Source organism: Neophocaena asiaeorientalis, unplaced genomic scaffold (assembly GCF_003031525.2).
Source record: "Neophocaena asiaeorientalis asiaeorientalis breed wild unplaced genomic scaffold, Neophocaena_asiaeorientalis_V1.1 scaffold403, whole genome shotgun sequence".
Classification (NCBI taxonomy): Eukaryota; Metazoa; Chordata; class Mammalia; order Artiodactyla; family Phocoenidae; genus Neophocaena; species Neophocaena asiaeorientalis.
Genome location: NW_020171984.1, coordinates 124,827 through 151,314, shown reverse-complemented (window position 1 = coordinate 151,314; position 26,488 = coordinate 124,827). Strand labels below are relative to the sequence as shown.

Genomic DNA, 26,488 nt, shown 5'->3' with positions numbered 1-26,488 from the left:
GGGGCGGGGCGGCGTCGGGGTAAAGGTCAGGCGCGGGAGGCGGACGCACGGGCGAGACCACACGCGAGCCGGCGCGGGGGTGCGAGCGTCTCGGCCGGGCGAGGCCGCATGCAGTCCGCGCCGACCTGCTGTGGGCGGCGGCGGGGGCCCAGGCTCCGGGCTTGTGAGGCGGGCCGTGTGGGGCCGGGAGGTGGCGGGAGCTGGACTCTGAGCCTCCCCCCGCAGCCCTGGACACGTCTTGCACCCCTCCGTCCTACCCCAGTAGTGGTTTGCGTCGTGTTTCAGATCCGGAAGGTGGATGTTGCGGAGCGCGAGTTTTCGCGGCCCGAGAGCTCGCAGCGGCCGGGCGAAGAGTGTCTTGGCGTGGGGCGGGCCGGAGGAAGGGGGCGCCCACCGCCCCGACTGTCGGGGGAGCGGAGCGTTTCACCACGTCCTAGAAATTAGGCTGCTGAGTTCTGTCTCCAAATAATATCCTTTAAAAAACAGAAGAAAAGAAAAGAAAGAAACACCCTGACTTTATCCACAAATAGAGAGGAAATATGTTTCGGTTAAAACTTTACCAAGTTCTTGGGAGGGGCAAGATGGGGTAGGGGATTAAGGAACACAGCCTGCAATGTAAACAGAAAGAGGCTACAAGAAAATACTGTGCAACGCAGGGAATATAGAAAATTTTTAAATTTTATAGTAAGTGAAGTATAATCTATAAAAATATTGAATTACTGTATCGTACACCTAACATAATATAAACGAATATAATATTGTAAACTCACTGTACTTTAAAAATCAGCCAGTTCTTAAAAGGATGGGTTATGCAGAGGGTAGGGTTTCATATCTGACCATACCCTAGTGTCTGGCCCTTGAGGAAGGAAAATTTTAAGGGAGAAAGGGCTGATGGTCGCTTAATTCCTGGAGATGTTACAGAGCCTGCTGTACTCAAACCAAAGCATCGCCACTGTAATTTGTATCCAGTAATTATTGTCAGAGGGAAAAATAGCAACACTGGATATCCTAGTTCAGAACTCACACATAGTAATGGAGAAAACGTGGACCCTGGATTCAGGCTCAGGTGTAACAATCTTTGTGCAACTGAGCCTCAGTTCCATAATCTGTATAATGGGTTTTGTTCATAATACCACTCATAGAGCTGTTATTAGTTCTGTTAGGTTGAATCATGTGAAATTGCCAACGTTTGGCCATTTTGACTTAATCATCCACCCTAATGCTGCTTACATACTGCTGTCATCTCTGTGGAAGGGAAATGGAGGCAAAGGCAGACAGTGAGCCGCCTCAGATCACACTGGGGAAGGTCCAAGAGGGACTCTTGGCTTCAGTGCAGTACATTTTCCACGGTCAAGATTCCTCTGACCATTTGGAGCTGGTTTCTCCAGAAAGGGACAGCGTCTTTCATGTCCGCTCTACTAGGAATATTTTATTTCTAAAATTTAAACTGTGGCCTCCAGCTGTTCTGCATATTGGATAAGGGGACAAAGCAGGAATAAGATGTTCTCCAATCACAATACTATCCGAATGTAAGAACTCTCAACTTTAACTGAAGGACCCTTTTTTTAACAAATTATTTATTTTATTTATTTATTTTTGGCTGCATTGGGTCTTCGTTGCTGCGCGCGGGCTTTTCTCTAGTTGCAGAGGGCAGGGGCTACTCTTCATTGCGGTGCGTGGGCTTCTCATTGCGGTGGCTTCTCTTGTTGCAGAGCACGGGCTCTGGAGCGCAGGCTCAGTAGTTGTGGTGCACGGGTTGAGTTGCTCTGCGGCATGTGGGATTTTCCCGGACCAGGGCTCGAACCGGTGTCCCCTGCAGATTCTTAACCACTGCGCTGCCAGGGAAGCCCCTGAAGGACCCTTTTAAGCTGGTAGTCATTTTTTCTTTTTGAAGTTTCCATAAAGTTTGATAATTTGATAAAATTTTGTGGATGTGCTCCAAAGTGGTGAGGAACATGGGATCTGGTATCTGAAATACAGCTTCCTGGCTTTGCAATTTCAGCAAGTGGCTTGACCTTCCTGAGCCTCAGCTTCTCTCGTCCATGAAATGGGGACATGATGATTGTGAAAACCACACTGTAAAATGCCTGATGCAGTGAGCAGCTCATGAATGTTTTTTTAAAAAAAGGATAGAGTCCCTGCTATCTGCCTCCTCTTAGGGAGATGAACCAGCCATTGAGGGTCCGTGAGAACTCACTGGAACACCACCAGAGGAAAGGAGAAGAGGCTGGCTTTCCGTGCACGTGACAATGGCATGGACTTCTATCGTAGCAGCAGCAGGCAGTGCTGTCCAGCTGAGCAGGGGCTGTCGTGCTTGGGGTTCAAGTTTTGCCCCTCTTCCTTAGGCCCTAAGAGTCTCCCAGGAATTCCAAACTGATCTAGATCTTTCATTGGCCTTTTGCTTATTATTTTTGTTTTATACTATGCCTTGTTGCAAAAAGGGTTTCACCTGGTTCCTTGAAGAGGGGTGGTGCGGAATGGGGGAAGGGGGTCACGTGAATGTGTTTGCATGATTTAAATAACTTAAAAGCGCATTTTAATGCATTAGTATGAACTGTTACATTGTTTTAAATCACCAATAGAAAAATTTTAGTAGGATATTTACTTCTGTTTAGCAAAACGCTAACAGTGTTTTTCTGCACTTTTTGCTTCTCGCATCAATCCTGTAAAGGAGGCAATATTGTCCAGCTTTGGCAGATCAGAAGACGGAGGCTCCGAGGCTCCCCTGGGGTGACAGAAGTAGCCAAGGGTAGCAGCCTTCTTGTTCCAAAGCGTGTGCTCGTTCCACATCTGAGGTTCCACTGCACCACTTGGTTCAGAACCGTGCAGGATGGAGGAATGGGCTGTGTGTCTGTGGTTGGACACAGACCACTCAGGACTGGCCCTGGGGGGACTTCCTGGGCGTGGAGAAGCCACATCTGGGAGCAAGGGACTCACATGAAGAGGCTGCCTACTCCCCTGCTGGGGGCTCCAGACCAGAGCCTTGAGGAGACAGGGATGTCCAGCTGTTTATTCTCACACATGAGCCCCTGTGCTCTCCTCACGATAGCCAGGAGGGTCCAGACTCCCGCTTATGCTCTCAGAGCAGCGATTCTCCACGCCGGCCGCACGTTAGAGCCCATCGGGTCCCACACCACAAGGACAGTACTGGACAGAGGCGTGGCGCCTGTCCTTTTTCAGTGCTCCTTAGATGATACCAATATACAGCCAAGGTTGGGAACCAGCGTCCTGAACTCCAGGTTTATGTGGGAGACCCCCAGAACCTGATCCGTAGAGACCCCTTTGCAGGAGAGGGCTATTGGATGGTCCTTACAGCCCTTTCCTACCACTAGTCCTGCGAGGACATCACAGCTCTTAACTCTGAGGGGACTGGGCCACAAGACACATAGGGGGCTGCTGTGTGGTCTGGATTTTTTTGAAGACGGTCTGTCCCGAGGGCTCACCTGTATCAAAGGATAGAACACTGGCCAGGCTGTGGAGTGACACTGTGCGAGAGGGAGACTCTGGGCCTACCTGGGCTTGCAGAGCACGGTCCGGCCTAGAACATAGTGTTTGTTTCCTGGAACTCACCAGAATCCAGCCTCAGGGAGCGCTGCCCCAGGCCGAGACGTCTGCCTTCCTGTTGGCGGTGAGATTAGTGGAGACAACTCCACTCATGTTGGTGTTCACGAGACGGACTTATTCTAATTCGGAACTGCTGACACTTCACATTTTGTAATCCTATGGGTTGTTTTGTTTTGTTTTTTTTGTGGTACGCGGACCTCTCACTGTTGTGGCCTCTCCCGTTGCGGAGCGCAGGCTCAGCGGCCATGACTCACGGGCCCAGCCGCTCCGCGGCATGTGGGATCCTCCCGGACCGGGGCACGAACCCGTGTCCCCTGCATCGGCAGGCGGACTCTCAACCACTGCAACCCCAGGGAAGCCCTGTAATCCTATGGTTTTTATATTACTCTTGCTAATTCGTTTTCTCCTAATAACCAACACATTCACCAAGAAGAATCCGAGGTTCTCGCAACCTCGATTCCGGGAACTAAGCCAAACAGCCACTGAGACCAAAGCAGAGTCTTGAACTGTCTCCTCCCTTCCATAGGCAGCCCAGGGGCTCTTACCCCATGTTCCCCTTGAGCTCCTGCTGCGTCCTCTTACCCCCACTCTGCTTCTGCTGAGGCGCAGGAAGAAGGGTCAAGTCCCAAGCTATAATTACCGACTTCAGCTTTGGCGCGCTGAGGAGGTCCAGTCTCCCGATAGTGGAACCAATTAGAAGCACCCTTTGCCACACTGGTACCCTGGGCTGAACGTCACAACTCCAGGGCTTGGAGTACATGGACAGGAGGAGTGGGCCTCGTGTGACAGCCATGGAGACCTCATTCCCTGATTCTCAGATGCTGTGCTAGACCTGGACACAAAAAAATGGGCTTGATACCCTTCCTTCCGATGGGGAACACAGAGAAGCAGGCAAGCAAAAGGGTCTTAGATAAGGACCATGACAGGAACACATAAAGGCCCCTGACCCCCTTAGGTGGTAGAATGGAGGTGGGGCTGCCATCCAAGTCCGTCCTGAAGAAGTGCCAGCCTAACCAAGAACAGGTGGAAGGAGGCCCCAGGCAGACAGAGCATGAATGAAGCCACGGAGTCCAGAGTGTGAGGGTCCTGTGGGTGAGGGGTGGAAAGTCACAAAAGCCAGGACCAAGGGCACCTCGGCTCTCTCTTCTGTGGTTCTGACTTACTGGTACTTGTAAGGCTGCGCTCTGATGTAATTTTGTTGAAGTTTTAGGAACTCAGGATAGGTGTGTAGCGAAACTCATTTTTTTATTACTGGCTCAGAAAGAGAGAAAGGATTTTTCTTTACTGTGCTAATTCACATCTGAGGAGCTGGGGAGAGCTACCAGATCAAGTTTACATTGGTACACATTTCTCAACACCAGCCCTGCTAGATAATGTGTTTCAGTAAATCTAAGATAACGTCGATTAGAAGACATTACTTGATATACCATTAAGAAAGAGAAACAGATGCAAATTAATTTTAAGATACCACTGATCGATTACAAGATGAATCCTGTTTGGCCTGTTAAAATGTCTGAGGTCGATGTAGAAGGCACACAGCTTCCTTTGCACGAGCCTCATGGGTGCACAGACGCGTAGGCACAGCTTCGGGTGCCTTACTTATGTGCACAGCCCGGCTCCTCCAAAACCAGCTTTTGCGCACTCACCCCAGAGCAGGTGCTAGTAGTGGGGAGTAAGGCTTAGAGAAGTTGAATGACTCGCTCGAGGGCCGTGTAATTAGCGGGAAGCAAGACCAAGGTCGGAACCAGGCCTCGAGTTCCATATGCTGACCGAGCTACTTCCCATCTCCAGGGAGAGGGACAGGGGCCCTTGTGCCCAGTCTTCGACTCCCAGGCCCATTTACTCCAAGATCACTGACGTGGTTCCTGCTTTCACCAAAGTTCCTGATCCCCCTGGGAGCAGCCCAGCCACCCTTCTCTCTGAGAGGCTGTCACGTCACTAAGCTGGGCTCCAAGGACACTGCTGCCCAGTAGCCCCATGGCAAGTTCTGTGCCTTCTCAGACCCTAAGATGTCTTCAGGTCTGACGTAGGGGGACCCTCTGGCCGTGGTGAACCCGGGAATGGCTAGGGTAGACTGATGTTCAGTGTTCTGGGCTCCAGGGCACCAGTCAAGACCCGGGTATTGTGGAAATTTAATTACAAGAGCGGCACTGACTTCAGGGTCTGAAGGTGAACCCCTCTCGCAGGTCATGGAATTCCACATCAACCCCTAAAAACGGGTGATGCGAGCACCATAACTGACTCTGGAAAAATCAGTGCTCCAGGGCAACCTTTCCTGTTCCTGCACCTGACAGAGGCAATGGTCTGTGGACACTGTGCAGGCAGTTCCAGAATTCCTCAGTCGCTTGACTGTGGGTCCTCCACAGCAGTCCTGCCTGGGGCTGCCCGAGGGCGACCTCTTGTTCAAGGTCTGTTACGTTCAGTCTTCAGACTGGTCTGTTTTCAGAACTTTAAATATACTGGGCAAATGTTGGATGTGATTTCGTAGTTTCTTAGGTCCTAGGGATACATGGAATAACTTCCCTGATGACTAAGCAGTTATTAATCGATCTTGGATCCTGCATCCTTTTGAAAATCTGTTGAAAGCTATGAACTCTTCCTCCCCTCTCCCGTCCAAAAAAAGCACATACCTGATTTTCAGGAACGGAGTGACTGAACCTTATCTTTGGACAATGGACCTTAGGAACCACTAAAGTAGGGAGCCACTAAAGCTGGCTTCCCTGTTTCAGATTTCAGGGATAGCTTGAATCAATTTTTAAAGGAACTGGTTGATAGTCAACAATTGTTAAGAGAGATTTCCTGTGCCTGAACTTGGGACCCAGGAATATCCTGGGTGAAATTCCTACAGTGCTAGAGAGGCAACTGGGTAGTTTTCATGGCTCTAGGGGGAAAAAGTAAAGAGAGGTATTGGTATTTCCAGGTGAACCAACATCTTAATATTTGTGTTATTTAGTGATCCACGAAGAAATGAATATGTAGTGCCTGAGGATTAGACACTCTTTTTGAGTTTCAGAAGTGAAAAGGTTTAAAGTGAATTTATTAGCAAAAGATTAGGTTTCGGGCTTCCCTGGTGGCGCAGTGGTTGAGAGTCCGCCTGCCGATGCAGGGGACACGGGTTCGTGCCCTGGTCCGGGAAGATCCCACATGCCGCGGAGCGGCTGGGCCCGTGAGCCATGGCCGCTGAGCCTGCGTGTCCGGAGCCTGTGCTCTGCAACGGGAGAGGCCGCAGCAGTGAGAGGCCCGCGTACCGCAAAAAAAAAAAAAAAGATTAGGTTTCCTGAGTTCCAGCACTTCTTCCAGCCTCCGTTTCACACATCAGAGCCAGGTTCCCGGAACACAGGGGCAACTTTCTGAACATCAGGGGAGCAGTAGTTGGAGCATCCTGGGGCCAGAGAAGGGCCTGACAGCCTTGGAACCCAAAAAAGGGTTCCAGTCCAGGGGGCTCCCTTTCCGAGTCTGGGAGGAGGAGTTCAAGGAATAGAGAGAAGCTCCTGGTTACCACCCAGGGGACTGATTTTCCTGGAATCACAAAATACAGAGGGGAGGAGGCCCTAGGGCCCAAGCAGAGATTCCCAGAACTAGTGGCACAGCCAGGACTGGGGTCTGAGGCACAGAGAGGTGACCCTGGCCCTTGGTAAGGGCCAGCACAGACAAAGGTTCCAGCTGGAGACTCAGCAGAGGAGGAGCTCCACGTTCTGGCTCATGGTGTCACGTGGGCCACGGATGATGCCAGGGAGGAGGCCTGGCCCTGGAGGCACGGAAGTGAGACGAAGGGCTGACACCCAGGGGCAAGGCTGGGGGTGAGCCCGGAAGCTGTGGAAGTTTGGGGAAGATGAACGGCCGGGAAGCTGAGACACAGAGCTGAGGGCACCGGCGTCCCCATCAGCTCCGCTCTGCCGATGCAGGTCTGTGGGCTGGGCAAGCTGCTTAACTGCTCTAGGCCTCCCTGCCTCGTCTCTAAAACGGGGTAACGATGGAGGTATTTTGGAGCCCCTGTGAAGATGCTTAGTTCGGTTTTCCAGTAACAGCCTGAAGAATGGATCTCTGCTTAAAGAGAGGGGACGTGGTGGCATTTTTAAAGACACCTCTCTCAGGTGTCCACTATTTCAGATGTTCTAGTAAGCAACCCCCTCAGACAGACACTGTGATCCTCTTGGAGGAAACAGAAAAATTAAGGCACAGAGAGGAAACCACCCATTACTATCATTTGTGCATTCACTAGTTTCATTCATTCAACACACATTTATTAAGTGCCTGCAGTGCGCCAGGCCCTGGGGGTACAAAGTTGGGTAGTGTACAGCCCCTGCTCTCAAGGAGCTCACAGGTCTAGGGGAGAGGCAGACACGTGCACAGGTAAGTCACGCTGTGCGGCAGAGGTGCGAACGGAGCGCTGTGGGCGCACGAGAGCCGACAGGAACCCCTCCTGAGGCAGGGTCGGTCAACACTGAGTAGCACGGTAGCCCCTGCCCACGGCGGGCCCTTTCCTCAGTGGGCGGGACCAGGTCACCGAGGCCGATGCTGAGGCTCGCTGGAGGGAAGGCCTACCTCTGCCTCCTCAGGGCAACGCCCCAACCCTGTCCCCGGTACCAGCTGCCCGGGCTGCAGCGCTCAGGAGCCACTCTCCACTCCAGAGGCAGAAAACGGGGAGCAGCTGTACGAAAGGCCAAGCCACCAGGGGCCTCGAAGTTCAGAGACAAAGGACAAGTTACTGCTTGTGTCTACCCCTCCTGCCCCAGGGTTCTTATACTCCCGAGAGCATCTCTGAGCTGATCTGTGAGGTTACATCCTTCCCTGACACTGCGTGGGCAACTCCAGACCTGGGCCCCGTCCGTCACTTGGCTCCCCTCTCAGGAGCTGGGCACAGCCCCATGTGGACACCCCCATCGGAACAGGCTGCTCACGGCGGGCCTCTGGCAGCTGGACTCCTTCTCTTTCGATGCTTCACAGCCGTCGTACCAGCTCGATGAGCTGCTGAATGTTCTTGTTTTGGTTGGACAGGCCATTCCGGATGTTTTCCAGCAGGCATCTCTTCAGTTCAAAAATGGCCTCACTGTACCCCAAGCTCACAGCGGCCATGGGGGGCACTCCATGCCACAGGCCAGGGATGTGCCAAACGTGCTGCCTCTCAGGGTCACAAAAGGCCAGGCCAGCCAGCGTCCGGATCCCGCCACCCTGATGCTCCATCTGCACCGTGGCTCTGCTCGCATCCCTGGGCTCGTCCAGGAGCTGCTTCCTCTCTCTCGGCTTGGAGCCGGGGGCAGACGCATCCTGCAGGCTCTGGTACACGAACTGATAGTTGGGCATGTGCCCTGTTTTCTCCAGCCTCAGAAACGCATGCAGAATAGCTGGCGGAATGTCCCTCGTTTCAGCTAAACTGACCACAGTGACATTGCTCAGCCCCATAATCAACGTGGCCAGGGAAGCCTCTTGCTCAAACCTCTCCCCTGCCTCGGTCAGGACTCCGCCTATCAAGCCCCCGGAGTGGATTACCAGGATGTGGTCACAGCCCAGGTCCTGGCTGAAGCTCTCGGCCACCGTCAGGAGCTGCATGAAGGCCCCTCGAGGACCACGGCCCCTTCCCGTGGCAAACCGCAGCCCAAACATGGTGTTGAGGAGGGTGGACTTGCCTGTGCCCGGCACGCCGAGCACCGACAGGACGACCAGGCGCGACCTCCTCTCCAGGCGGACGTGCAGCTCCTTCAGGAGCCCCGTGACCCAGCGCAGGGGGGTGCTCAGGGTGTTCCCGTCGATCAGCTCCAGGGGGAGCCCCTTCAGCAGCAGTTCCAAGGCCAAGCCTGGGAAGTGCGCGAACCGCCTCTGCCCCGCCGGCAGCTTCCCGGCCTCCACGAGACAGCTTTCGGCCTCGTAGAACTGCCCCATCTCCCGCAGGAAGTGTTCCACCCCCAGGGGCTCTGGCCAGAGGGGCTCGCTGAAGTCCACGGCCCCGCGGTGCTTTGCTCTCAGGGTAAGCATCGTCTCCGGAGACGCTCTCGGCCGTGGCTGGGCCGCCCGGGCCAGCCCCCACTCCATCCACCTCAGGAAGTACTGCTTCTCGCCCAGAGAGGGGCTGCTGATGCCCGAGATGAACTCCTGAAGCCCCCAGGCAGGGTCGTGGCCATTCTGCTGCGTTCGAAGTTCCAGCAGCCGATGTCTCAGCTCAGCCCTGCACCTCTCAGGAGGGTCCCCAGCCCACTGGGCCTGGCAGAGCTCCCTCTCCACCTGGGCCGCCTTTCTCCAAGGGTCCCCCTGCAGCCGCAGCTCGGCCCGGCGGTAGGCGTCCGAGTCCTTGATCTTCCTGGTGATCTGCTCCATCCGGTCCTTCGCCCGCTGGCACTCATCGCAGTCCTCGTCGACCTTCAGCCCCAGCTTGCGGGCCGCATGCGCCATGTCCTCCACGGACACCCTCCGACAGGGGGCCCGGGTCACGTGCGCCACGATGGCGCGGACCCGGCGCACAAAGCCCGCACTGTCCGTGCTGCTGACCTTCACCAGGACGTGCGAGGGGTCCATCTTCAGCACGGGGATTAACCTGTTCAGAAACCGCAGGTTTGTGTTCCGTTTCCCGCGGTAGGGGCTCAGGATGAAGTAGTATTTCGTGGCCGACCCCTTCATGGAGTACAGCAGTTTGTATTCCTTCTTATTGATGTTGTCAGTCAAGATGAACACGGCCGAGGAGATTTCTGTCAAGAGCTTAAACTGCAGCCAGTGAGAGCCGATGTCACCTCTCAGGTTCAGAAAGGCCACGGGCTCCGGGAAAATGTCCAAGTCCTCCCTGCCACTGGGAAGAAACCAGGAAATTTCCACCAGCCCATCTGCAATCTCCCGGGGGTTGGTGCCCAAGTTCAGATCCCGATGCCAGAAACAGTCCCGCTGCCTGTGGCCAGGGCTGAGCACGGCGTTGAGAAGCTGGGACTTGGAGTTGCTGCTGACCTCCATGCGCACGAAGGCGAAGGCGGGCGCTCGGGACAGGACCACGCTGTCTTCTCTGAAGCTGCCCACCGCCCTTGGGGGCTGTGACCCCCATGTCCGCACAGTCCCCCTCATGGCCCACAGCAGAAACGTGTGGTAGTGGTTTTCTGGGTCGGGCAAAACGAGAGGGAGTGCAAACTGGCAGAGGGACATCTTTAGCACGATTTCTTGTTGCAGGAAACTATCTGAGGAAAGCAGAAGGGCACAGAGAAGGTCCAAGGGGTTCACAGGCGTATCGGGTGTTGGCAGCTCGGAGAAGGAATAGATGTCCGCAGAGATGTCGTCGGCCGTGTCCCAGTAGATGATCTCCTCTTCCACCTGGCTCTCCTTCTCAGCAGGCCTGGTGTCCGGGGGTACGTCCAGCACCATGGTGGTGTTCCTGGCTTCGGCGTTGAGGGCCTGCAGCTTCCTGAGGAAATTCCAGGGCAAGTCTTTGGGAGCCTGTGGAGCCCAGTTCTTCATGCTATCACTACTGATCTGCAGGGAGTCCTGGAGGCTGAGTTTCTGTGCCTGGTACATCTCTAGTCCCAGGAGGGACAGCATTTCTTGTAGTCTGCTCCTCTCCACTGTGGAGAGAAATGAAGATATCAGCGCTTACCCTGCGTGTCAGGGACCCAGGTTAGAGGTGGGGAGGGGAGAGCCCAGCCTGGCGTGTAGGAGGTGGCCTCCTTCAGGGTAAAATGCAGGCACCCCAGGCCACCTGAGACCAAGACAGAAGTAACATCACCCACCCCAGATCCAAGTGGGGTCGGAAACATGTGACATGAGAGAGGGAAGAGAAAAGGACATCTGGGGGCAACTGTTAAGAATTGGGAGGAAATGTCTGGTTTCTCGTGAAACCTCCGAGATTTAGCAACACCAATCCCAAGTTTAATTGGCTAGAGTGAGCAGCTGTGCACCCTAGATGTGGAACACAGGCCCCATTCTCTGGCCACGCCTCCGCTCTCTCCAAGATACTCCCGTGCTTCCGGCCCAGCAGTGGACTCCCTAACCCTGTCACCAGGAATTCCCCACAGGGGACACACTCACTGATTCACTGTGGTTTTCTGGTTAATGTTCTCTGCTCTTTACAGACAAGTTGGAAAATGTGTGAAGGAAACAGGGAGTTACTACTGGGTACAGAGTAACAGAAATCACAGATAAATAACATTTTGCAAAACTGAAGCCACTGATAAAAATACTTGGTAGAGATTATCACAAGTCTGTACTTATTTGTTCAGATTTTCAACCATAACATCCAATACAGTATGAATTCTTACAAGCACTAGATGCTCAGAACAGTAAGGCCACCTGCAAAGCTTTCATCCACCGACCCCGTTCTTGGCCACGGCATCTTACCAATTTTCATTGCATATAATTTCCTGCATATAATTAGTAAGCTTTAAATGGTAAGTCTATTAACAAAATAAATCAATACAAATCCTGCTGAGCTCCAGGATTCTCTCCATTCTCTTCTCGAAAGAGGAAGCTACTATGCCCGTGCTGCTACCTTAAATGTGGATGTAAACCACAGGAGGACGTGCAGGTGATCAGCCCTCTTCTTGTTTCCCAGGAAGTCATATGATGGGTTCGGGACCGTGCCTGGTGAACGGCAGGACTCAAAGCACCGGAAAAGAGGTGTCTCGTTCCCCTGTAGGGGTCCACTTGCTGCCTAATGTCTCTCTTCAGAAACTCCACCCTCCACAGGGGCTGAGAGAGTTCTACGGGCTGTGCCACCACCCCAGAGAGTACAGGAGCTGGCAAACTTGTTGCAGAAACTAAAGAACTCTATGGGGAGGGAGACTGTAGTAGAAATCCATCATATAAGTAACTCGGGTTTCTGAGTGTTGCCTGCACGAAAGCAGGGACACTGTTTTTCTTATCCAGACAGAGAACAACTGTTCTTATGTAGCATGGTAGCTAAGTGCAACAGGGAAAAGCCAGAGCAAACAAACCTATTAATATATGCACTCATGCCCAGTCTGGGACCCTTGGCGGATCTATTACTGAAACCACTGGATCAGACGAAAGATTCCCAAACTTGGATGTGCTTTAGAATCACTTGGGGAACTTGTTAAAAATAAGATTTCTGGGCTTTACTTCCAAAGATACAAACTCTCTGTGTTAACTCTGTATGGTAACAGGTCCCCGGGGAGTTGTCTCTCTGGCAATATTATTTATGGCACATAAAGGGTTAATGGACTAGCAGTGATTTTGATGCAGTCACAGGGGTTGGAACTACCGGCCCAGGTGATGTCTTCCTTCAATAGGACAGGCAACGAGAGCAGAGAGAAGAACCATACCTGTTGGAAAGTCACTGTCCTGAGCCTCATTCGGACCATCTAAAAAAAGCAAAGGAAAATGAAGTGTCAATCAAATCAGGTGGCTTGAATTGACACAAATTAATTTAAGCTAAACTCAGAACCCTCTCTCTTCCTTACTAAGGTAGCAACTTCTCCCAATTGTTCAAAATCTAAAATCCCACTTATTGTTCACTTTGCCCTCTTTCCCCAGTCCAATCTGGTGCCAGATCCTGTAGTTTCTCCCTCCATAATGAAACTCACCATCATCTCCTTCCATTTCTCTCCATTCCAAATCTGGAAGAAAAAGACATACACACACAGTTAGTTTCATCAGCAAGTTAGGACCCTTCTACCAAAAAGTTCAAGTGAAGATATGGTAGCTAATGTTTATTTTCAGTACTATTATTAGCTTCGGTTTTTCCTACGTAAATTTCATTTGTTGACAACCCCAAATATGACACAAAGTTGTAATAGCTACACACAAAATAATGATTTGCTCTAGGATATACTCCTTGTAAAATTTACTAAATTTTGTGAAAATATAAATAACTTCATGAAACATACATAGATTAATCTTTGATTTTAGAAACTGTTTAAAATATAAGTTGATATAAGTTCTTTGGTTTAATTCCAAGATTACCTCCTACAAACTTTATTTTTATTCTAGCATAAGGAGTTCCTGTTATCACTTAAAATGATGCATATATATGGGGGGAGGGCATAGAGTGGGGAATAGCTATAACTCACAAGTAGATGTACTTGTTCAGAGTCTCTAACAGCATAATGTATTCATCAACACTAAGTACTTTTAATTACTGAATTATTTAATTTAGTGCTTTTCAGATATTTACGTCGGGAAAAAAGACCGTAAAACTCTAGATTTGCCAGCAAAAGGGGAATGATGGGAGCAAGACTTCTCTGTACGTATTTTTATTGTTTCAACTTTTGATCCAAGTAAAAGTATCACCTATTTCAAAATTAAAATTGTATTTTTAAAAGCTTATGAATCAGGAAAAAATTCTGACAGTTTCAGACTTATTCTCTTATGATTTCCATATAATCAGATAGATAAACAGTTCAGTCTTCTTTGATGACATCTCTGGGAGATACACATGAAGAGCTGGAAAGAGAAAAACGAGAAGAGGCAGGGGGCTTTGGAGAACATGGGCATGAACATACTAGAGAAGACACAGATGATTATACAGATTGAACCGCAGTGTTGAGCAGTCAAAAGATTCTTTTATTCACAGTGGACAAAAGACATCACAAGAATTTTTCCAAGGAGCCTAAAATGCCATCTGAGAAGGTACAATGGTTAAAGACGAGAATGGGACACCTAGAGAAGCCTGAGATGGGATCGAGGTGGCTCCGAGAGAGTAGTTTTGAGCTGGAAGCAAGGAATAAACTTCAGACCCAGAGAAGACAGGGCCTTGCTTTGCTAGTAACAGGAGATAGCTCTGATTTGGAACAGAGAGATAATAAGTACATAAAGTCAAGGATGCACAAAGTGGCCGAAAGTCACACTGTCAGACTAAGAAAATCGCTGATATGGGGTGGGAGAGCTCTGAGTAGAGAGCACTGGAAGCCATGATAACCACTGGTCACCAGCAGACTACAGAAGAGGAGGCACAGGGCTTCAGCCAAGGACACAAGCCAGCAGCAAATACAGGAGGCCAGCAAGGGCTTGGTACTGTGGGCCAAGGTCTCCACTATATTTTCTGTTGGACAAGAACTGGTCAGGGTGGGACAGGCTTGGGTTCCAACCCAGTGGGGATGTTGGGCTCAAATGGAACACAAGGGGCAGAATGTGGACAGGACCTACCACTGAAAATGAACTCTAAGTGGGGCAATTAAAACCATCTCAGCCATCAAATTGAATGACTGTTTTTTTCAATTATTAAAGTAGCCAGTACTCACGCTGTATAATTTTTCACCACATTTTGGAATGTTTGTTATTGGGCAGTAAATGGACATTTAAGACACTATTTGACACCTTGGGGCTGTTAGTGTTAAGAATGAGCTATGGACACCGACATGCAAAAGAATGAAGTTGAACTCCTACCTCACACCATATATAAAAATTAACTCAAAATGTATCAGTGACCTAAATATGAGCTAAAACCATAAAACTCTTAGAGGAAGACATGAGGGTAAGTCTTCATAACCTTGAATTTGGCAATGGATTCTTAGGTATGACACCAAAAGCACAGGCCACAAAAGAAAGAACACATAAACTGGACTTCATCAAAGTAAAAACCTGTGTGCATCAAAGAACATTATCAAGAAAGTGAAAGACAACCTACAGAGTGGAGAAAATATGTGCAAATCATATGTGATTGGGTCTAGTATCTAGAATACATAAACAACTCTTACAACTTCATAACAAAAAAGACAAAAAAAACTCAATTAAAAAATGGGCAGGGCTTCCCTGGTGGCGCAGTGGTTGAGAGTCTGCCTGCCGATGCAGGGGACGCGGGTTCGTGCCCCGGTCTGGGAAGATCCCACATGCCGTGGAGCGGCTGGGCCCGTGAGCCATGGCCGCTGAGCCTGCGCGTCCGGAGCCTGTGCTCCGCAACGGGAGAGGCCACAACAGTGAGAGGCCCACGTACTGCAAAAAAAAACCCCCAAAAACAAAAAACAAAACAAACAAAAAAAATGGGCAAAGAACTTGAATAGACATTTCTCCCAAGAGATATACAGATGGCCAACAAGCACATAAAATGATGCCCAAATTCATTACTCACTAAGGAAATCAAATCAAAACCACAGTGAGATACCACTGCATACCTACAAGGATGGTGATTTTTAAAAAGGGATGGAGGGGCTTCCCTGGTGGCACAGTGGTTGAGAATCTGCCTGCCAATGCAGGGGACACGGGTTCGAGCCCTGGTCTGGGAGGTTCCCACATGCCGCGGAGCAACTGGGCCCGTGAGCCACAACTACTGAGCCTGCGCATCTGGAGCCTGTGCTCCGCAACAGGAGAGGCCGTGATAGTGAGAGGCCCGCGCACCGCGATGAAGAGTGGCCCCCACTCGCCGCAACTAGAGAGAGCCCTCGCACAGAAACGAAGACACAACACAGCCAAAAATAAATAAATAAATTTGTAAAAAAATAAAAATAAAAAAAAAAGGGATGGAAAATAACAAGTATTGACAGGATGGGGAAAAACTGGGACCCTTGTACCTTTCTGGCGGGAGTGTAAGTTGTGCAGCTGTTGGGGAAACAGTTTGGCTGTTCCTCAAAAAGTTAAACTCAGACTTACCATTAGACTGAGTAATTCCACTCAGGGGTGTATACCCAGAAGAAGTGAAAACAGGGACTCAAAACAAGTACAGGTACATGCATGTCCATAGCATCACTGTTCACAACAGCCAAAATGTGGAAACAACCCACATGTCTGTCAGCAGATGAATGGATAAACAAAATGTGGTCTATCCATGAAATAGAATATTATTCAACCTTAAGAAGGAACAACATGGACGAACCCCAAAACACTATGCTGGGTGAAAGAAACTAAACAAAAAAGGGCCCATATTGTACGACTCCATTTATAGGAAAATACAGAATAGATAAACAAAGGCTTAACATAGGTTGGTGGTTCCTATAGGGACTGGGAGGAAGGAGGGATGGGAGAAACTGCTTAATGGATACACAGTTTTACTTTCAAGTGATGGAAATGTTGTGGAAATGAATAGGTAAGTGGTGATTTCACAACTTTGTGAATGTACTAAATGTCACAGGATTATTCGCTGTAAATTGCTTTTTTCCCCAATATTTTTCCTTTTTAAAAATTGTGTTAAAATACACATAACATAAAATTTACTGTCTTAAACATTTTTAAGTGTATAGATCAGTGGCATTAAGTATATTCACATTGTTGCACAGCCATCACCACCATCCATCCCCATAACTCTATTCATCTTGTACATACGGAATTCTATACCTATTAAACAATAACTCCTCAATCTCCCCTCTCCCCAGCCCCTGGCAACCACCATTATATTATACTTTCCGACTTTATGATTTTGTCTACTTAACTCACATAAGTGGACGCATACATTATTTATCTTTTTGTGACTGGCTTATTTCACTTAGCATAACGTTCTCAAGGTTCATCCATGCTGTAGCATACCGCAGAATTTCCTTCCTTTTAAAGTTTGAATAATATTCCGTTGTATGTATATACCACATTTTGGTAATCCATTCATTCACTGATGGACACTTAGGTTGCTTCCATGTTTTAGTTATTGTGATTAATGATGCTATGAACCTGGGTATACAAATATCTCTTTGAGACATTGCTTTTGATTTTTTTGGGTATATACCAGATGTGGAATTGCTGGATCATATGGTAGCTCTATTTTTAATTTTTTGAGGAGCCTCCATACTGTTTTCCACAGTGGTTTCACCATTTTACATTTCCACCAACAGTGCACAAGGGTTCCAATTTCTCCACATCTTTGCCAACCCATGTTCTTTTCTGTTATTTTTATAGTAGCCATCCTAATGGGTGTGAGGGGGTATCTCACTGTAGTTTTGATTTGCATTTCCCTAATATAATTAGTGATGTAGAACATCTTTTAGAGTGCTTATTGTCTATTTGTATATCTTCTTTGGAAAAATGTCTATTCAAGGACTTAGCCCATGTTTGAATCAGGTTTTTTTTTATTGTTAAGTTTTAGGAGTTCTCCATATATTCTGATAGTAATCCCTTATCAGATATATGATTGCAAGTATTTTCTCCCACTCTGTGGGCTGCTTATACTCTGTGGATAGTGTCTTTTTGATGCACAAATTTTTAAAATTTCCATGAAGTCCAATTTGTATATTTTTTCTTTTGTTGCAGGAGCCTTTGGTGTTACGTCCAAGAAATTGTAGCCACATCCAAATTCATGAAGCTTTTGTCCAATGTTTTCTTCTAAGACCGAGTTTTCAGTCTTACATTTAGGATTACATTCATCCATTATGAGTTAATTTTTGTATACAGTTTTAGGTAAGAGTCCAACTTCATCTTTTGCAAGAGAATACCCAATTTTTCCAGGACTATTTGTTGAAAAGACTGTCCTTTATCCATTGAATGGCCTTGGCACCCTTGTCAAACATCATTTGACTGTATATGCAAAGGTTTATTTGTGAGCTTCCTATTCTGTTCCATTGGTCTGTATATGTCTTTATGCCAATATCACATTGTTTTGATTACTGTAGCTCTGTAGTAGGTTTTGAAATCAGAAATTGTGAGCCTCTAGTTTGTTCTTCTTCAAGATTGTTTTGGCTATTCACTGTCCCTTAAGATTCCATATGATTAGAATGAATTTTATATTTTTGCAAAAACTGTCATTGGGTATTTGATAGGAATTGCACTGAATCTGTACATTGCTTTGGGTAATACTGACATTTTAACAATGTTAAGTCTTCTGCAGGGAAAGGCAAGATAGGGGTAGGGGATTAAGAGGTACAAACTACTATGTATAAAATAAATAAGCTACAAGGATATATTGTACAGCACAGGGAGTATAGCCAATATTTTATAATACCTATAAATGGAGTATATAACTTTTAAAAATTGTGAATCACTATGTTGTACACCTGAAATTTATATAATATTGTAAATCAACTCTACCTCAATAAAACAAACAAACAATATTTAGTCTTCCAGTCCATGAACTTGGTAACTCTTTCCACATATTTATATCTTCTTTAATTTGTTTGAAAAACGTTTTATAATTTTATTGTACAACTCTTTCACCTCCTTGTTTAAGCTAATTCCTAAGTATTTTATTCTTTTTGACACTATTGTAAATGAAATTGTTTTTGTAATTTCCTTTTCAGGTTCTTCATTTTAGTATAAAAATGCAATTGATTTTTGTGTGTTGGATTTGTATCCTGCTACTTTGCTGAATTCATTTATTAGTTCTAATAACTTTATGTGTGGATCTTCAGGATTTTCTATGTATAAGGTCATATCATCTGCAAAGATAATTTTACTTCTTCCTTTCCAATTTGGATGCCTTCTTCTTGCCTAACTGCTCTGGCTAGAACTTCCAGTACTAGATAGAATAGAAGTGGTAAAAGCGGGCATCATTCCCTTATTCCTGATCTTAAAGGAAACGCTTTCTGTTTTCACCATTAATGTTTATTGTGGGTTGTTCATATAAGTCTTTTATTATGTGAAAGTAGTTTCCGTCTCTTCCTACTTTGTTGAGTGGTTTTTTTGTGTGTGTGATGAAAGAACATTAACTTTTGTCAAATGATTTTTCTGCATCAGTTGAGATGATCACGTGGGTTTTTTTCTCCTTCATTTTGTTGATGTGGTATATTACATAGGTCTATTTTCATATTGTTAAATCATCCTTGCAATTCAGGAATAAATCCCACTTGGTCATGGTGTATCATCCTTTTAATATATTGCTGAATTCTGTTTGAATATTAGTGTTTTGTTGAGGATTTTTGCATCAATGTTCATAATGGATATTGGTCTGTAGTTTTCTTTTCTTGTAGTGTCTTTATTTCGACTTTGGTGTCAGGATTACGTTGGCCTTAGGAATGAGTTAAAAAAATGTTCCCTCCTTTTCAATTTTTTGGAAAAGTTTGAAAAGGGTTGGTATTAGTTCTTCTTTAAATGTTTGGTAGAATTCACCAGTGAAGCCATCAGGAGCAGGGCTCTTCTTTGTTGCAAGGTGTTTTTTTTGTTTTAATTATTGTTACTGATTCAATCTGCTTACTCGTTATAGGTCTACTCAGATTTTTTATTTTTGTGTGATTTAGTCTTGTTAGGTTAGGTCTATTCAGATTTTCTGTTTCTTTGTAAACTTTGTGTTTCTAGGAACTGTCTTTCACCTAGGGTTATCCAATTTGGGGGCATACGATTGTTCATAGTACTCTATTTTTTATTTCTAAATGTCCCCACTTTCATTTCTGATTTTAGTAATTTGAGTCTCTTCCCTATTTTATTCTTAGTCCACCTAACTAAAGGTTTGTCAATTTTGTTGATCTTTTCAAAGAACCAACTTTTGGGTCACTGATTTTCTCTATTCTCTATTTCATTGACCTCCACTCTAATCTTTATTATTTCCTTCCTTGTGCTAGCTTTGCATTTAGTTTGTTCTTCTTGTCCCAGTACAACTTAAGGTTGTAAAGTTAGGCTGTTTATATGAGATGTTTCTTGTTTTTAATGTAAGCATTTATAATTATGAATTTCCCCCTCAGTACCACTTTTGATGCAGCCCATAAGTGTTAACATGGTGTGTTTACATTTTCATCTATCTCTTCTTAACTATTTTCTGATTTCCTTGTGATTTCGTCTTTGATCCACTGGCTGTTTAAAAGGACGTTGTTTAGCCTCTGCAATTTTGTGAATTTTCCAGTTTATGTTATTGATTTCTAATTTCATCCCACTGTGGTCAGAGAAGATACATTGCGTGATATCTGTCTTTTAAAAAACCACTGAGATTTACTCTGTGGTCCTACATATGGTCTATCCAGGAAAATGTCCCATGTGCACTTAAGAAGAATATGTATGCTGTTGTTGTTGGGTGGAGTGTTCTGTATAAGTCTATTAGATCTAGTTGGTTTATCGTGTTGTTGAAGCCCTCTATTTCCTCGCTTATCTTCTGTCTGGTTGTTCTATCCATTATTCTTAGTGGGGTATTGGAATCTACAACTATTATTGTAGAACTGTCTATTTTCCCCTTCAATTCTGTCAGTTTTGGTCTCATATATTTTGATGGTCTGACATTAGGTGCGTAAATCTTATAATTATTATATCTTCTTGCTGTTTTGAAATATTTGTTAACATGTAATGTCCTTCTCTGTCTCTTGTAACTGTTTTTGATTTAAAGCCTATTTTGTCTGAAATTAGTATAGCCGCTGCCATTCTGTTTTGGTAATTATTTGCATGTAATATCCTTCTCCATCCTTTTACTTTTACAAGTTTGTGTCTTTGGATCTCAAAAGTGAGTCTCTTATACACTGCATATAGTTGGACCATGTGTTTTTATCAATTCTGCCAATCTCTGTCTTTTGATGGGAGAGTTTAATCCACTTACATTTAAAGTAATTACTGATAAGGAGGCACTTATTTCTGTGTTTGTGCTACAGAAACAAATTTTCTACGGACCTATAGCTTTTTGTCCCTCATTCCCTGCATTCCTCTCTTCTTTTGTGTTTAGTTGACTTTTAAGTAGTGAAATGTTTGAATTCCTTCTTGATTCCCTTTTGTGTATATTCTATAACAATTTATTTTGTGGTTGCCATGGGGATTACATTTAATGTCGTAATGTTGTAACATTCTAATTTGAATTTATAGCAGTTTAACCTCAACAACATACAAACACTCTGCTCCTTTACACTCTGTCCCCACTGCTTTTGGCTTTTGATATCACAAAATTACATCTTTATATAATGCATGCCCCCCAAACATAAACTAATAACTCTTTAAATGCATCAGTCTCCTAAATTACATACAGAACAAGATTTGGAGTTATAAACCAACAGTAATGCTAGCTATTACATTGATTTTTTAATTTAAATATATTGGTCTCTTAAATCATTTAGAAAACAAAACATGCAGCTACAAACCATTGTTACAATAATACTAGCTATTATAATTGCCCATGTATTTGCCTTTACTGATATCTTTATTTCTCCGTACAGCTTAGGTTTACGGTCTAATGTTCATCTTTGCAGCACACCCTTGAGCACTTCTTCCAGGGCCAGTCTAGTGGTCACAAAGTCCCTCAGCTTTTGTTCATCTGGGAATGTCTTGATTTCTCCCTCATTTTTCTTTTTTAATTAATTAATTTATTTTTGGCATTGGCAGGCAGAATCTTAACCACTGCGCTACCAGGGAAGTCCCTCTCCCTCATGTTTGAAGGACAGTTTTGCTGGATACATGAATCTTGGTTGACAGGTTTTTTTTAAAAGCACTTTGAATATATCTGCCTACTATCTTCTGGCCTCCAAAGTTTCTAATGAGAAATCTGCAGATAATCTCTTTGAGGATCACTTGTGTGTAATGATTTGCTTCTCACTTGCTGCTTTCAAAATATCTCCTTTTTCTATTTCTTTTAAAAATGTAATGATAATGTGTCTTGGTGTAGGTCTCTTTGAATTCATCTTACTTGGAGTTCATTGAGCTTCTTGAATGATTACATGTATGTCTTTCTTTACATTCAGGAAGTTTTCAACCATTATTTCTTCAAATATTCTCTCTGCCTCTTTCTTTTCTCCTTCTGGGACTCCCACATGAGTATCTCGGTCCTTTTGATGATGTCCAGTAGGCCCTATGTGCTTTTCTTCAAACTTTTCTCTTTCTGCCCCTCAGCCTTGATCATTTCCATTGTCCTATCTTCAAGTTCACTGATTCATTCTTCTGCCTGCCAAGTGTGCCCTAGAATCCTGCTAGTGAATTTTTCATTTCAGTTATTGTACTCTTCAGCTCCAGAATTTTGTTTTGCTTTATTTTTAGGTTTTCTATCTCTTTATTGATATTCCCATTTTGTTCACTCACTGTTCTCCTGACTTTCTCCATATCTTCCTTTAGTTCTTTCAGCATCTTTAGGATTGTTGTTTTAAAGTCTTTTTCTAATATATCTGCCATAGTCTTTTCAGGGACAGATTTTGTTGATAGATTTTCTTCTTTTGAATGGGCCATACTTTCCTGTTCATTTGTATGCTTTATAATGTTTTTGTTGAACACCTCTGAATGTAATAATGTGGTAACTCTGGAAATCAGATTCTTCTGCCTTACCCAGGGTTTGCTATTGTCATTTTGTGTCTTGTTTTTTTGGTTTTGATTGTTGTTGGCTGTCTCTGTGCTGAGGATCAGCCTAAGGTGTAAACTTAAGGTCTTCTCTGGTCTTTTCTGAGCATTTTCCTGGAAATGCACAATCACTTTCTAATTTTCCCCATATATGCAGTTGTTTCTTGGTGGGGGTTGTTATTTTTTTAGTTATTTATTTTTATTTTTGGCTGTGTTGTGTCTTCATTGCTGTGCGTGGGCTTTCTCTAGTTGTGGCGAGCAGGGGCTACTCTTCATTGCGGTGAACAGGCTTCTCATTGCAGTGGCTTCTCTTGTTGTGGAGCGAAGGCTCTAGGGCTTCAGTAGCTGTGGCACGCAGGCTCAGTAGTTGTGGCTCGCGGGCTCTAGAGCACAGGCTCAGTAGTTGTGGCGCATGGGCTTAGTTGCTCCGTGGCATGTGGGATCTTTCCAGACCAGGGATCGAACCCGTGTCCCCTGCATTGGCAGGAGGATTCTTAACCACTGCACCACTAGGGAAGCCCCTATGCAGTTGTTTTTGAATGTTCTAGTCTTTAATGTGTGCCTTACAAAAAAGGAATAAGCAAAAAATGATGCAGAGAAGGTGTTGGCCTTTTAATTCCCCAGTAAGTCACTTCAGCTGGAGGGGGAGGGGCTTGCAACAATGTTTGGAGGTGTGACAACTGCTGCCCCCCTCTTCGTCTTCACTTCTGTGATCAGAAGCAGCAATCAGCAATTAGAGCATAGATACTTGATATTTGGAGGGCAGGGGTTTTTTGCCCACCCTCATTCCCACAAGCTGTGTCGGGTTGCTCTAAGATCGTGTGCACAGCTGCCTGCCACTTGGCTGGGAGTGGGAGATGGGTAGCTGCTACTGTGTTAAGAGCTGAAACTGACCAAAATTAACTGCAGTTTACCCTCTAATTCTTCCCCTGGAAGTGGCAAGCCTTCGACAGATTCTAGAGTTCCAGAATAATTACATCAGACAGATTCTGCCAGCACAACTGTTGTCCAGGTGGGGAGAGGGATTCCTGGTGCTTCCTGCTGTGCCATCTTCCAGAATTCTCTTTAATGATTGAAAATAAATTTTTTTGAAGAATGAGTTGTGAAGTAATTAGAGCCCTCAGACTTGAGATAAGGCAAATACATTCTAGACGATGATTATATAAAGCACAAATCAGGCAAAACTAACCCTACATCTATGCTTCTGGAAGTCTGGAGAGTGGTTACCCCTGGCAGAGGCAGGGTAGGAAGTGATCAGAAGGTGGACTTCTTAGGTGATGGTTTTTGTTTGGCTTCTTCTCCTGGATGCTTGTCAACATAGGTCAGTTCATGTTTGTGAAATTTTATCAAGCTATGCACTTACAATATGGGCACTTTTCCATATGTATATTATACTTCAATACAACTTTTTTTTTAATCTTATAGGTTGAAGAGCTTACTTTAAGTCTTAAAAATAAAATATGTACTGAAGAGGGATTCACATACCTCAGAAAGAAATTTTTTAAAAACAATTACACAAGGCTTATTCACTGGAGAGACACACAAAGATAGAATTTGGGGGATGGGCCAGAAGGTCTCTGAGCCTCAGTTTCCTCAAATGAAACAAAGGACCAATAATAACTACCTTATGAGGCTGTTGTAATAGGGCAGCCTAGCTCACAGTAGGCCAGTAAGGTCGTTTCTTTTCCTCAGCCCACTCTCAAATTTTCTTGCCTGGTTTTCTATAGTAATGCCCTCTAATAGAACATCTTGTGATGGAGCAAATGTTCTACTTCTGCACTGTTAAACATGCAGCCACTCGCTGTATGGCTACTGAGTACTTGAAATATGGCTAGTGTGAATGAGGAAGTGAATTTTTTATTTTGTTTAATTTTAAAGTGTGTGCCCAGTGGCTAGTGTATTGAGTAGCACAACTCAAGATCTTGAGACACTGAAGGGCTTTGGGCAATTACTGCTTGATCCCAACTTTGCTATGAGCCTTGACCAACTGGCCATGAACTCCCATAGTGCCAACCTTCTAGAATTTAAGTTCCATGAAGACCAGGACTTTTGGCCATTGTATTCACTATTGTTGCCTATATTCACAATCCCTACAACAAGGCCAGCACATGGTAAATAGTCAATAAATATTTGTTTGAATGAATAAAATAAAACTGGATTAACCCAAACGTATTTGCATATTTTTGTGGGGTTATTTTTGCATAATGCTATTAATATCCAATAGAACACATTCATTGTGAGAAGCACCAAACTAATGAAAGATAGATCCAAAATGAGTTATTAAGAGAAATTAAGATGTCTAGAGTGTGGCCACCACACCTTAAAGATGAAGTCATGAGGGGCAGCTACAGCCCCACCCCCCCAAATCCCCAAAGAAAGAAAAACCAGCTTATAAGGACCATGATCAGGAAGACTACAAGTCCCAGTCTCCTAGGGACAGCCCCAATTCATACCTCTTGCCCCAACAAAACACACTGTTCACTCTCAGGTGTGCCCAGTTTAGAAACTAGACAGTTGCCCTCAACACAGCTCAGAATGGCAGGAACAGCAACGTGCTGAAATTGGAGTGATGTGCTCCCGGTAAAACTGTGTGGTAAATACCTTTTTAAAAGTGAATCCTATTTTGAATACATGAGGGAAGCTTAAAAGACCCTTAAATGGGTCTTCTTGTAAAAGGGAAAATAAAAACCTTATGCTTATTTATTTTGGAGGTCCATGATCCACAGCCCAGGGTGTTGCTGGGATCCAGAATCCCAATGGGCCAGAAGAAACAGATATGCTTCCGAGTGGACAGAAGCCCAACTTTACCTGCAATGGCCACAGCTGTTCGTCTCTCAGATGCTTTTATTTCTGGGGCCACTTCTCCCAAATCTGAGTGTCTGAAACAATTTCAGAAGAAAATTATAATTAAATTAATGAAATACCACTTTCACCTATCAAATTGGCTGCACATCAAAATCTCCTGAGGAGCCTTTAGAAACTACAAATCCTGGTTACACTCCAGATCCTCGAAACTAGAATCTCAAAGCCAGGCCTGGGCATCTCTGCTTTTAAAAGTGCCCACGCTGGTCTAGAAAAACCAGCACTCTCAAAAACTGTGAGACAGAGCAAACAGCCGTTCAGAAAAACATAAAACTATACATATCCTTTGACCAGCAATTCCACTTCTACCCTAAGGAAATAATTAAAATTTAGTTACAAATATGTTGATGACAACTTTATATATAATAGTGAAAAACTGGACGCTTTTTTTTTGGTCGTGTTGGGTCTTCATTGCTGTGCACGGGCTTTCTCCAGTTGCAGCGAGCGGGGGCTACTCTTCGTTGCAGTGCACAGGCTTCTCGTTGCGGTGGCTTCTCTTGTTGCGGAGCGTGGGCTCTAGGCGCGCAGGCTTCAATAGTTGTGGCACGTGGGCTCAGTAGTTGTGGCTCGCAGGCTCTAGAGCTCAGGCTCAGGAGTTGTGGCGCACGGGCTTAGCTGCTCAGTGGCATGTGAGATCTTCCCGGAGCAGGGCTTGAACCCGTGTCCCCTGCATTGGCAGGCAGGTTCTTAACCACTGCACCACCAGGGAAGTCCCCTAGATGCCTTTTAAATCAAAGTACAATAATAAGAATTATGGTACAGTCTTATTCTGCAATCATTAAAAAATATTCTATGGATCTCATTTTGTGGACAAAAAGATGTATGATACGTTATGGAACGATGTTAATGATATGTTCATTAGTGGGGGGAAAGTCAGGTTATAGAAGAGTATGTACAGTGTGATTACTATTTAATAAAACTATGTCTATTTATCTATAGGTGTATACAGGGAGATCTAGAAGGATGTTCATCAAAAGTTAATAGTGTGGGCAGGGAAAAAAAAAAAAAGTATTGTAATTTCTGGGCTTCCCTGGGGGCGCAGTGGTTGAGA

General features: G+C 45.5%; 1 protein-coding gene across 1 annotated transcript; it reads right to left on the bottom strand.

Moving 5' to 3' along the window:
* Positions 1–6,863: 6,863 nt before the first annotated feature.
* Positions 6,864–13,100, bottom strand: URGCP (upregulator of cell proliferation). The gene is made up of 2 exons (XM_024746981.1): positions 13,077–13,100; positions 6,864–12,854 (listed from the first exon to the last, which is right to left on the bottom strand). Exon 2 carries the CDS (start codon positions 11,074–11,076, stop codon positions 8,506–8,508), a length of 2,571 nt encoding a protein of 856 aa, XP_024602749.1. The 5' UTR covers positions 11,077–12,854; positions 13,077–13,100; the 3' UTR covers positions 6,864–8,505.
* Between the last annotated feature and the right edge of the window lie 13,388 nt (positions 13,101–26,488).

Bases quoted from the DNA above. Each gene is read 5' to 3' on its own strand.
- URGCP (XM_024746981.1), bottom strand. From the start codon at position 11,076: ATGCTGTCCCTCCTGGGACTAGAGATGTACCAGGCACAGAAACTCAGC.